Source organism: Takifugu flavidus, chromosome 21 (assembly GCF_003711565.1).
Source record: "Takifugu flavidus isolate HTHZ2018 chromosome 21, ASM371156v2, whole genome shotgun sequence".
Taxonomy (NCBI): domain Eukaryota; kingdom Metazoa; phylum Chordata; class Actinopteri; order Tetraodontiformes; family Tetraodontidae; genus Takifugu; species Takifugu flavidus.
In genome coordinates this window covers 1,737,884-1,750,457 of record NC_079540.1, presented here as the reverse complement: position 1 = coordinate 1,750,457, position 12,574 = coordinate 1,737,884, and the positions used below count along the sequence as shown (strand labels likewise).

The window sequence follows — 12,574 nt, the reverse complement described above, 5'->3', positions numbered from 1 at the left end:
ACCCCAGCACACTGCAGCAAAGAAGATGGTGCTAGCCATGACAGACTGGTAGAACATGTGGAGCATCCTGCTGCAAACACTGAAGGACCTGAGTCTCCTGAGGAAATAGAGTCTGCTCATGGTCTTCTTGTAGACAGCATCGGTGTTCGTGGACCACTCCAGTTTATTGTCCAGCTGAACTCCCAGGAACCTGTAAGATGGGACTATTTCCACATCCTTCTCACTAATGCAGACTTTCTTCCATCCTTTGTTAATATATTGCAAAGCGGCAGCATTAATACCCCCCCCCCCCCTTCCTTGTGTCAGTAACAGGCAAATTAATTTTAACCACAATTACAAATCCCGGATGCTTTCCTTGGGGACGCCAGAGCGAATCACTCAATCCTCTTCACATAACTGTCCTTCGCACCAACCACCTTCATGTCCTCTCCCGCCTCATCCATTACTACCTCAGCTCTGAGGCCTGGCAGTTCCTTCCTGAGCATCGCTCTAGCAACAACCGCGCTGTCTATCCTCAGTACATGTCCCAAACATCTCAGTCGGGACCCTCTGACTCTAGATCCAGGTGATCTAATGTGCCTGTGACGTCCTCATTCCTGATCCTCATCGCTCCCAAAGACAACCTCAACATTTTTAGCTGCGACCTGGACTTCTGCTTCCTGTCTTTTCCTCAGTGGTACTGTGGAAATATCACACCTGACACCTTCTTCCACACCTCCACTGCTTTCCTTCCCCTCTTTCTCCCTCCAAACTGTTGTTTCCAACTCTTTAATATCCTCCACCTTCTTCCTGGCCATCCTTAATCATGTATTTCTGCATCCCTCAGGTCACTGTTGATGAATAGTGCTCCTAAATTAGATTTCTCTTTCTCTCACCTCTCATCTGCTTAGAGCTCTATCTCATTTTTAAACAATGCAGTTAACTGAATTCCAGAAGTTGACTGAATCAAATGAAAGTTGACTTAAGATCAGATATTGAGGTTTAATAATAATGATTTCAAACACATTTGTTGTTTTCCAGCTTTGTGGATCATTCTAATCTTACAATATCTGCATTTTTCTCAGAGGCATCCACAACACAACAGCAAATTGACTTTCAGTGTTACAAAGTGCCTGACCGCTGTGGACACCTTTGACCCCCTCCTCGCTGAGGAGGAGCCGTGCTGCTTGCAAAATACCCTGCAGCCTTTGACCATCTTAAATCCGTCTGTGTTACATAAAAGCCCACAAGGGGACCACAAAACAAAAAAATCACAATTTCAAGGGCACAAATGATGCTTGGGTACGTCGGGAGCACCGTAAATGAGACCGAGCCTGACCCGAGGCCACCTTTGTTGTTGTGATGCGCAAAATCCTGCCGAGTGTGTCAGTTCAGCCCTCAGCAGATGGTCCAAGCAGGTTTTTTTTTTTTTTTAACCTTTTGCATGACAGCTCCCACAATTCTGCTTTTGACGGCGCTGCCAAAAATGTCACGTTGCGCTCGGGCAGATTTCCTCCTCCTGTTCCCTATGATGTCCTGACGACGCTGAGCTGAACATCCCGCAAAGACAGTCAACCGGGTCTTTGTTGTGTGACATAAATAACCCAATCGCTGAAGCACAACAGATTCCAGCTTAATTTGAAGATTCTTTTTCTCCACACCCGCCAGCTGCTGTGATCATTAAAAAGAGCCTTTTTCTTAAAAAAAAAAAAAAATCATCTGTGTGTCTGCGTGTGTGTGTGTGTGTGGTGTGTGTGGTGTGTGTGGTGTGTGGTGTGTGTGTGTGTGTGTGTGTGTGTGTGTGTGTGTGTGTTGTGTTACAGACGTGGTGACATTGCACTGGTAACGCCACGCTGCTCTGGCACAAGCAGGTTTGCAGAAATGAGTCCAGAATGCCATGAAAGTGTGGCTAAATAAAGGAGAGGTGGGTGCAGCAGAGACAAGGAGCCAGGAACAGTTCCGCGTGCTTGTTCCGTGTTTCAGGAATCTCATTCAGCTCACAGTTACACCGACTGTCGCTCACACCGTCCAGCTCGCTGCTGTCTGCCAGGCGGGATGGAGGTTGCAGAGGGGAGAAATTGCTGTGATGCTAATTTGCATTCATGTTGGCAGCAACAGGAGTAAGATTTTACAAAAAAAAAGGTTGTGTGTGTGTGTGTGTGTGTGTGTGTGTGAGATGGGGGGGGGGGGGGGGGGGGGGGGGGGGGATTCATTTCAGCCTAAAGCTTCCTATGTGCCAGCAAGGGAAGGCCACAAAAAAATGTAATTTTAAAATAACAACTTATCCCTCAGAGCAGCAGCGATGGCAGCGAATTCACTGTCAGGCCAGGTCTCCAGCGGAGAGACGGGTGTTTTTTTAGATTTGCAGCCAGCAGTGTGTTCAGATTTTATCATCATCATCCTCATCCTCATCTTCATCATCTGCAGCCTCACATTTAAAGCCTCGTCTCCCACATACTGCACAGCACATATGTACCAAACGACCAGTTTTCAGAATAGGAAGAGAGGGGAACTGCGTTATCACTTGTTCTAGTGTGGTAGTTGCCATGGAGACGAGTGTAGGTGGTTACTGTGCTGTACTCCTTCCCTTGTCCTCTCCCCTCTCCTGCCCGCCCTCTCTCTTCTGCTATCTGCAACATCCGTGGAACTTTTCATTCCTTCATACCGGCTCTGCCTGGACGTTTTAGTTTGTGTTCTGGTGTGTGTGTGTGTGTGTGCGCGTGTGTGTGTCATCTTCCCCCCAAAATGCACCCGCACCGTTCCCACACTGCCCGTGGTTCATTGAGTGTTTGGGGGGGGGTTAATGGAGGTCTGTCCTCCAGGCACGTCCTTTGGGTCCATTTGTGATGCCACAGACAAGTGAGGTGCCAGATCCTTCAAATCCCACCAGCTTCCTGCCGACCGGCCCATTTCTTCCTCACTTTGTCAATCACTTCCATTTACAGGCCAGCTCTTCTTTTATCAGTTTCCATGGCGATGCGCTTGTGTCCATGTGTGCCTGCGTGCGTGCGCGAGCGTGCGTGCGTGCGCGAGCAGTGAAAGAACAAGGATGTGTCATTTCCAGTTTGTGAGTTTTCGTCTATTTCGGAAGGTTCCAGGTTACCACATTAGTCTCTGACGTCCAGCAGCATCGCTCGCCTGCTGCTGGCCGCTTGGTTCCGTCCATTTATTTCTGCCTCTTGTCTTTTCGACGCAACCCAAAGGCGCCGACCAGTTCTTGACAAATAAATGTTAAACTAATTTGCTTTATTGCAGACGGCTTTGATGATTCAGAGGATTACCGCGGCACAAAGGTTATTATTACTCACGGCAAATTCATATGCAGTGTACCACCAACCCACAATGTCTTCAAAATGGAAGCGGAGGATAAAAATAAATAACTGGGTTACACCTTTATCTGGGATTTATATAACGCCTCCTTGATGTATGCCCACGAAATGATCTTTGACACATTTGGCATTCGCCAATTAGCAAATGCGCGTTTATGTAAGGGTTTACAGCAGCTAAAAATGTTTCAAGAGGAGCTCCGGAGCAGAACAACAGTTATTCCCTCCTCTGGTCCGGGACGAGTTTTGTGCAATGTTTCGCCAAAAAAAATTAGTCAAATTAAATGTGATTACGCTCTATTAAAGCTAAACGAGTCACAGATTTCTGACCTCCTGTGGCTGCGAGGGACAAATAAACCCCAGCCTGCCCACTGATGAAGCCCTACAGTCCCACGTGTCTGCTTAGATGAGGACAGATTGCTCCTTGGAATGAGATCTAACTGTAAAGATTGTTTGAATTCTTAAAGGTGAGATGAGCTAACTGAGCAAGATGCATCGCCACCAGCAGAGAGGATCCATAAACCCCCTCAGAATCCATCTTGCATCAAATAATAAAGAGTTTAGAGGCTAAATGTGGGTAATTTGTGTGTTTTACATGTATTCTCTATTATCCGTATTACATGTACGCACAAATGGGAGCAAATCCACAAACTTCCTGCTTTTGTCTTCAGTTAAAACTCTTTATTTGGTAAAGTAAACTGCAGCCGGAGTAACTTCAGACTAATTGTGTTTATGTTCGAGGATCAGACTGATGGTTGTCGTGGTTGTCATGGGGATTACGGCTGTAAATTCTCCGTGGGTTTGGGAATCAACACGAGGATTAAGGAATGACCCAAAGGGAACCAACATTTCACGGTTGCCTCTTCTTGTGGATCCGTGACAGATTCAGAGGAGATCACGTGGTTAAACAAAAGCAGCACAGGCTGTTTTGTGGAATACTTCAAAGGGAATCGTTGGAATGTTAATTGATTAATGGATGGTGGTCCCACCGATCCTTCACTTGTTCTGTCCCCTCCCAGGCTGCAGCGTCCCTCCCGCTCCTACCTGGCACACAAAGCTCTCTCTGCACTTTCAAGGAACTTGGATCAACTTTCCCCACAGCCCACCGGGCGCAGCGGGGGTCCGCGTTCACCGCGGACGCGCAACTCCGGATCTCGCTCCCGGAGAACGCGGGGCGGGCTTGCCCAGCGTTGGGGGCGTGGGTTTCGGTTTTCTGTCCGTCTCACGCACTATCTCCGCCCTCCAGGGAGAGATTTCTCCGATTTCTGTGAGTCGCCCGTGAATTTAATACGGTTCGGACCGCAAGCGCGCAAAGGAGCCAGCGTCAAACGTGCACCCGCATCGCTCTTGCTGCGAATCTGTGGATTATGTGGACATCGTTGCGCCGCGCAGGGTGAACTGGGCGTCTTTCAAGATAAAATATCCACAGCAAGAAGCCAGAGAAATGCACAGATCCTCTGGATTTTGCCTGTAAATATATGCTGGGATGTTTACGCTCTTGGGGGTTCGGTGCGCAAATTGTGCAGAATAGGATTGTGGTGCTCAGAACTCACGGGCTTATTTTGCTAATTGTACCAAATTCGTTGTCCAGAAAAGGCATGATCAATGTGCACAATGCATTTGTGACCGTGCAGAATCCGTGACGTGTCGTGTTTCTCTCCGTGGAGTGAAAAGTAGTGAAAAATGATTCACTAATTGGCTCCGTGGGTCGTTAAAAGCAGACGCGGCGCCGGGAGCTGATCTTATTCCGAGGTAACAGGACGACGCAGGGCTGTTTGAAGTCACATGTACCCAGAACAAACAATTAAGATGACAAAAGCCGTCCTGGGAAGTAATGGTCATTATTACCGACGAAGCAGCATTGGGATCACATCTCAGTTCCTAGATTGCAATAGAGTTGGAGGAGAGGCAGCGGAGGGAGAAGAGAGGGAGGAGAAGCAGAGGAGAGCCGTCGAGCTGCACGACAGAGCTGCTGCTGGCAGGGAAGCACCAGTGATGGACTGATCTGGAGGTGACTGGTCCCCCCGTGACAGCCACCTTCACGCACATCTCCAAAGCTTTTCACACCTGACAGAGGCATGTATGGACGCGCTCGCAGCACAGGTGAGAGGAGGAGGAGCTCCCCACGTTGAACACAACAAGATTGGCACCCATGATTAATCCACAACTGTCTCTCAGAGAGGACAGCACTGGCCTTTCTTCTTCTTCTTTTATTTGGAAACTGTCTCTCAGGTCTGCACAAACTGGTTCTACCTTCGTTCCGTAAGACGGGCAAGTAAACTTGGAACCTCAGCACCTTCCTAAGTGCCCTGAAAGCCGGCCGCGTTCAGAGTGCATCCACAGATGTAATTAAGCTCAAGATTTTGACACCAGGAAGTCCTGTGATTTTGGGTAAGTGTCAATGGATGCTCATCAGACATACAGTTGGCTTTCGTTTTTGGTTGTACTAGTGTAATATGTGATGTCCGGGGTCAACTTCCGCTCAGTTGCTGGATTTCACAGCTCAAATGATCACAGTTAGGTTCTGATTGTTGGTGCTTCCAGATCAGCTCTTCCGATAGGAGTTGCACATCAGCGCACAGCTGCATTTTGGGAATCGTCTCGTGATTTAAAACAACGTCGCCTGATTTGGCAAGAGAAGCTAGCAACTGAGGGGAGTCTCATCTGACGCCAGGCCCCTGCTTCCTGGTCCACAAACCACTGGCTCAGTGGGTGATTGACATGTCGTGGAGGATCAGAAGCGTCCCGTTTCTTTACGCCGTGACGCCCCAGATGTGCCAGTAGTTTGCATCTAATTTTAGTTCAAACTTTCCAGCTTCCCTGTCCAGGTGCAGGACATGTGCACTATGTACATTAGCTCCACGCCAATGGCACAGAGGTTTACGGGTCGTTCCGCTCCAGAGGAACGGACTCTCCGGACATTCCTCCGGCTTCACAGATACCTGCAGGATGCTAATTAACTGTGGGTAGGCGCCGCACACGGAACATCTGCTCTGACAAGAGGAGAAGAGGTTTTCTTTTGCAGTTTTAGTGTCAACATTGAACTGAAAGGGCCCCTGACTGACTCGATCGATTCTGGTCTGTGTGTATCCCGTGAGGTCATTTTTTGGGTCCTGCTGATGATCAGGACCCGCTTTGTCCCAGTTGTCTCTGGGCCTGACAGCTCACAAGGACTTGATTGCGCTCCCAACACCAATTCCGCCGCTCTTCAGTCATCTTCATTACAGCACATGGCGGGGGCTCAGGCTCTCTGCCAAGGACGGGCACAGGCTGTTTAAATGTTCTCCCACTGAAAAAGAAGCGGAAACTCCTGTCACTGAGCTCCTTTTGCTGCAGCTTTGAATTTGTCTGCATCTTAATTTCATCCTGCGCAATTGGGTTGTTTTTTTTAATGCCTGGAGGTCACTCTGTCAGTCTACAACAACAATTCCTTCTTGCAGTAGTGTTTTCTTTTATATTAGCCCAGCAAACCTTCTCCTCCTCCTCCTCCTCCTCCTCCTCCTCCTCCTCCTCCTCCTCCTCCTCCTCCTCCTCTCCTCCTCCTCCTCCTCAGTATCTGCTCCCATAGGAGGGCCAGCCACCGTAGATTTAGCATTTTATGCAGCCGAGACCGCTTCTCGGCTAATTCGGCTGGTTGCGTGCGACAAGATAAGCTGAGCGATTCCCAGTAATCGTTGCCATTTTCCCGCCCTGGTTTCTAAAAGTCCAATCGGGGGGAAAAAAGAAAACAAATAACAACACAGAAATGAAACGCCCCTGTGTCCGTTGGGATGCTTATCAATAAATCATCGTAACAGCTTGTGGTTAAGCAGCGTCCTGACATTTAGGCCATAAAGGGCAACAGCGATGATGAACCGCAGCTCTCATGTGCTATTATGTACTGAGCCGCGGCGTTTGCTGATGTGTTTCCTTATTTCCATGCCGTGTTCCCTGTTTTGTGCATTGCTCTTGTGACTAAAGACAAAACAACACCTGTATTTGTGCCATATAGCTGCATGGACACATCCTCAAAGTCGTGGCTGCCACATCAGAGTCAGTTTGGCTTGGTTGGTCAAGCGGAGGTTTGCTGTGGCGGACCTGGAGTTTTAACCCCAAGTGAGTGCGTTCGGCCCCCGGTGGATTGTTCTGTCTGCTGCACCTTCGCCAGCTCGTCTCCAGTCTGTGGTGCTCCGTTAAAGACGTTCTGTTATATCTGTGTTATAAATGTTCAGCCGGCCGCTTCCTGCGAGAGTCACCGACACCTCTGCTGTCTTTATACCTAATTCCGCTCATGACTGGTATTTGGGAATATTCTGGGTTTAAGGGCTCAGATGTGCTTGTCCTCCTTTCCACTCTACTTCCTCCCCCCTTTTACACCATCCAGGGATGGAGAGACAAATTATTTTCCAATCTTTTTGAACAATGAGGGACGTTGTTGTGTTTTAAACAGGCCATTTTGGTGTTTGGTTTAGCACAAACAAAGAAGGGATTTGTTGCTTTATTAGCGGATTTTACAGCTTGCATGTTTGTTGTTGGGCCGTTCAAGAGGACGGCGGTTATTTTTATACGTTCTAAAACAAAACATAATTGATACATATTAATGAATCTGCTGCCGTTTCACGTCGGCCAACAAATATGGCTCGCGTCTCACAAAACATGCAAAACAAGTTTAACATTACAAATAATAACAGCACTTTAATTAATGACAATCTGGTGGTACAAGAGCAAAAACATAAATATCTCCTTTCTTATCAAATAGTATGAATGAATCCTTGATTGCATCAGTTCATAATTAGAATGTATTGTTTTTTTAGCTTTCCAATGGACTGTATCTGATGTATACAGATCCATTTATGCTAAAATGTCGGCCCGTTTCTCCAAAATCTTTTAGTGCACTCAGTAATTGTGATTTGATTCGCTGTTTCCTAACAGTCTCAACCTGTCAGATTAATTGTGCATCAACACAATCACGATTAAGTGTAACGTTTACTGTCCCTGTTCCAGTTCTCCCATCAGCACATCTGAAGCAGAGAATTACAGAACAGTTGCTGCGAGCTCACACTCACTGCTTGATTGTTTTGGCTTTTTTTTCCCACCACACCATCCAGCTGTTTAATTTGGTTCTGCTTTTTTAAAAGTGCACCTCACAATGATGCCTTCAAGTGCATTAGTACAAATGAAGGTAGTTTGACAGTGAGCTGGGCACGAGCTGCAAACATGTTCCTATGGTAACTAGGCCACACTCCCCTTGGCTCCCTCTCTCTCACACACACACACAAACACACACAAACACACACACACACACACACACACACACACACACACACACAGAAATGTGAGTGCTGGAAATCACACATGATGGAGAGCAACATTTCACTCTTTATTCCGGTTGCTGCTCTTATATCTTGACAAATAATTCTTGTCCTAAACAGATCATTGAAAGGCTCCATGTTTTTTGTTTTTTTAATATCTGCCCGCCTGAACAGATCTTGGGTTCTTTCCCGTGGCTCCCTGACTCCCACGCTGTCCTCCACTCCTCGACCCCTCCTCCCACCTCCGCTTTCAAATCCTGCGGCTGTTCCCTCTTCTCCGCATTTTACGTCTGATTACGGACGTTGCTAAACATAGAACACGACCAACGAAGGAGAGTCAGGATTCTTCTTCAACGTATAGCCGCTAAAGCGCGTTAAGCACATCCCTGGTGTTCACCTGGGATGGGGAGGGATGAGGTTCTAAATTCCAGATGTGTGCTGAGCGTCCTCGGTGTCAAATCGTGTCTTGCACATGAGCGTGATTAAACCTTCCTGAGTCCTGTTTTAAAACCACCTTCTGTAGTTTTCCTCAACGGCTGCGATGGATTTGTGATGCCAGATCAGATATTTGTGCCTCAGCGCTCTTTAGCGGTTAGCCGTTTCTGGATTGAAGAGCTAGTATAAAAAAGAAAGGGAGTCGAAAGAATGAGATGATGTCTGTTCCTTTTAGTTATTTAAGCTGCCCTTTTTGTTTTCAGAAATTGAGCTTTTTTTCGGCGCAGTGGGGCAAAACCACGGGGACGTTTGTCAGCAGAAGTCTCAAATCTGCGGAGATGTTGAGGCGTTTTATTTAGTCTCGTGGAAACAGAGATGACACTTCAACCACATGAAAGAAATAAAAAATAAAAATAAAGATTTTATGAGTTTATCTGACAGTTTTCTCTAATTCAGCCATGATTTGCCATGAAAACCTTAATAATTAACCCAAGATTAGGAATTTTTTATTTCATATAATGATGTTTTTACTCACCTATTGTGGGTCTTAGTAAAATAGTATATTCCCATTGGTGCCGACCCAGTGTTTGTTGACATTAATACTACATATGGTTCACAATGTGGCAATATGGAGACTTCCATATGACATAAAGGCGACATCCGTCCCAGCAGGATTGTTTGTGACTCAACAGAGGTCCTTATTATCCCATGATTGAGCCATGATATAAAGAATGTGTTTGTCTTCTTTTACATGCTACACAGGGAGAATTAAATAGCATTTATCTAGCAAAGTGGGGACATTTGGGCTGGTCCTTGTGACAAAGTTTGATGGTTGAGACTTGGGTGGAAGGTTTAGGTTTGAGTTGAGACCATGGTGCTCTTGACGGTGTAAAAAATGTCAAGGTGACTTTGTTTTTGCGGTACAGGTCCGACCCGGAACGCTGAGTCGTCGGAATAGAGCTGTAATAACTGAATCTTTGTGGTGCAGCAGCCGTTTTTCATTCTTAAGTACTTGTCTCTTCTCAGAATCGCATTTATACCAGATATTTGTTCTAAATGGAATGATTTTGTGCATAAACCTTCGATTGTGTGATCACGGAGGCCGTTCAGCTGCAGTCGGAGACCAAAATGTGCGAATGCATGAGTAACTGTGAAAATTAAATATATAGGCGACATAAACGGCCATTAGCACTGAAAGCGCATCATGGACCATCCTCCGTGTCTATTGGTATGCATCTATTAAACATACTGGTTTGCAGTGTGTATAAATAGCGAGCTGGTCGGTAAAGGTTCAGTGAGCTCCTTCAACACTCACTCACTCGTCTTCTGTCTTTCTCTCCATATCACAGTTAGCTAGAGGCTGCTGCTGCCCACGTACTCCATCCTTCCTGCAATTTACATTCAGAATAGGCCATCTGAGCACATCCACGCGTTTTATGCCGTCGTGTTTTTCTCCAGTTCAACCGCCACACGGCGTCGTCGCCCTTCTCGCGACCTTTGGCAGGGCCGAAGGGTTGGATCGTGACCGTCAAATCTTAAAAAAAGGGCCCCCGAAATTATGCAGTGCAGCACCTCACTCTGCTTTTTATCGTCTTTCTTGTGTGTTTTTGTACCCGCGTCTTCTACAGTTTAAGTAGAAGCCCTTGGAGCTGTTTCCATGGATACCAAACAATTCATTTGATTCAGGAGTAGCCTATTTAAAGGCTTCAAGAGAGAAGAAATCATAGGATGATCGTGTCTCTTAAGGGGGAAAAAACCAGCTCTGTTGGAAATAGATGATTTTGAATGGCAGGAGGGTTTAAATATAGACTAGGGTGCACTCAAATTTCAACAAAAACTTTGTAGTTGAAGCAGTGTTTTTCCTGCAAAAGGAAGCCTGGTAATGAGGTGTTTCGATTTCATGTATAGATACAGAAGTATGTGATGCAAAGGGCTTTTTATTTAATCAGGTGCTTCGTTCCTTTACGTAACGCAGAGAATATCAAGCAGGGTCGAACAAATCTGGATCACTTTCAGGCGAATCACACAACCGTCGTTTCAAACTTTTCAAATTTTATAAAATCGGTCTGTTTGACTGATTCATCTCAGACAATATTTTTATAGATCCGGCAGCAGCAGCAGAGTCCAGAGTTTGCACAAGTCAGACACAGTTTCCACATGACTCATCAAACCTCCCACTCATTTCCACTATACAGTATATCTAAACATATATGGAATCCCATATGTTCTCGCACCAGTTCAGGTGTCACTTGGGTTCCCAGTGGCTCTAAATTACACTTCCGCACCGCTTTGCCGTCCGCTTTTACTGTTCTTCTGTGCTTTATTCCTGTTTGTGTTCAAATTTGTGTTCTTTTTATGTTAAATGCTATTTCACTTTAATGGGATTTGAACAGTTGCACGGTAACGACACAAACTGTAACAATTTAAAAAATATATATTCTTTCATTATAAGTATTATGACATCACATGTCTAAAGTCTGAAATATTCTTAAAAAATATACTTTTAATGAACCAATTCTGTTGAAATGTTAAAAGTTCTTCACAGGTGTTTTGACATTTTTTAGTTTTATTTAAAAACAAAAATAAATAACTTAAAAAAGGTTATTTTAAGAGCCTTTTTCTTAATAATTGGCTGCCAGAGTAGGTGTGAGTCAGTTGAACTTTAAACTGTCACTCATTTATTAATATTTGCATAATTATAACCTTATATTCACTCTAGAGTGCACATTTGAACATTTAATGGTAGTCGTAAAGCCACATGATTAAAATGCATCGATGTGGAGATTATTGGCACTGTAACGTAAATAATAAATAGAATTGTGCACTTGTGTTGGCTAAACAATAAGATGCTAACGGCTTCCTGTGTGTGCTCTCTTTGTAGACCAATCTCGCAGGGCAAGTTTTGCCTCTGTAAGACAGTCGAGCATGGAGACCCCCCCCAACGCCACCCCACAGCCGTTCAGACAGCCGGTGAGCAGCACATCTGTCACACTCTCCCCGTGTGTGTGTGTGTGTGTGTTAAAGCTAAAATGTCTTTTCACAGAGGAAGAGAGCTAACAACGCAGCATTTGTTGTTCCTGTCCAAAACTCTAAATTCCTACTCTTGAAGGTGATACCTGAAGGTTTCATTAATGCTGCACATTTACATGTAATCAATGACTGATCCCGAGTCTGCTGATTAATGCCGTCGTCTTCTGTGGCTCCGCTCTGACGCGCTCTACTTCCTGTTTATTTTTGTCTCTTCAGAGTTTTCTCAATCGAAGGCTGAAGGGCTCCATCAAGAGGGCCAAAAGTCAACCCAAACTAGACCGCACGAGCAGCTTCAGGCAGATGATTTTGCCCCGGTTCCGGAGTGCCGACCAAGAAAGGTAGGATGGATGGATGGATGGATGGATGGATGGAGGGGATGGGTGGATGGAGGATGGATGGATGGGGATGGATGGATGGATGGATGATGGGTGGGGGGTGGATGGATGGATGGATGATGGATGGGTGGTGGGTGGATGGATGATGGAGGATGGATGGATGGATGGATGGATGGAT

General features: G+C 45.9%; 1 protein-coding gene across 9 annotated transcripts in view; it reads left to right on the top strand.

Annotated features, from left to right (window-relative positions):
• The first annotated feature begins 4,418 nt into the window (after positions 1–4,418).
• LOC130518217 (ras/Rap GTPase-activating protein SynGAP-like) overlaps positions 4,419–12,574 on the top strand; it is a 26,034-nt gene continuing 17,878 nt past the window's right edge. For 2 of the 9 annotated variants that reach the window (XM_057020650.1, XM_057020645.1), the window contains exons 1-5: positions 4,419–5,696; positions 7,297–7,400; positions 11,913–12,001; positions 12,075–12,140; positions 12,278–12,399. In XM_057020650.1, coding sequence (XP_056876630.1) covers positions 7,301–7,400; positions 11,913–12,001; positions 12,075–12,140; positions 12,278–12,399 — 377 coding nt within the window. In that variant the 5' untranslated portion in view covers positions 4,419–5,696; positions 7,297–7,300. The remainder of the gene's footprint in view (positions 5,697–7,296; positions 7,401–11,912; positions 12,002–12,074; positions 12,141–12,277; positions 12,400–12,574) is intronic. The other 7 variants (XM_057020646.1, XM_057020647.1, XM_057020648.1 and 4 more) reach the window with 7 other exon arrangements.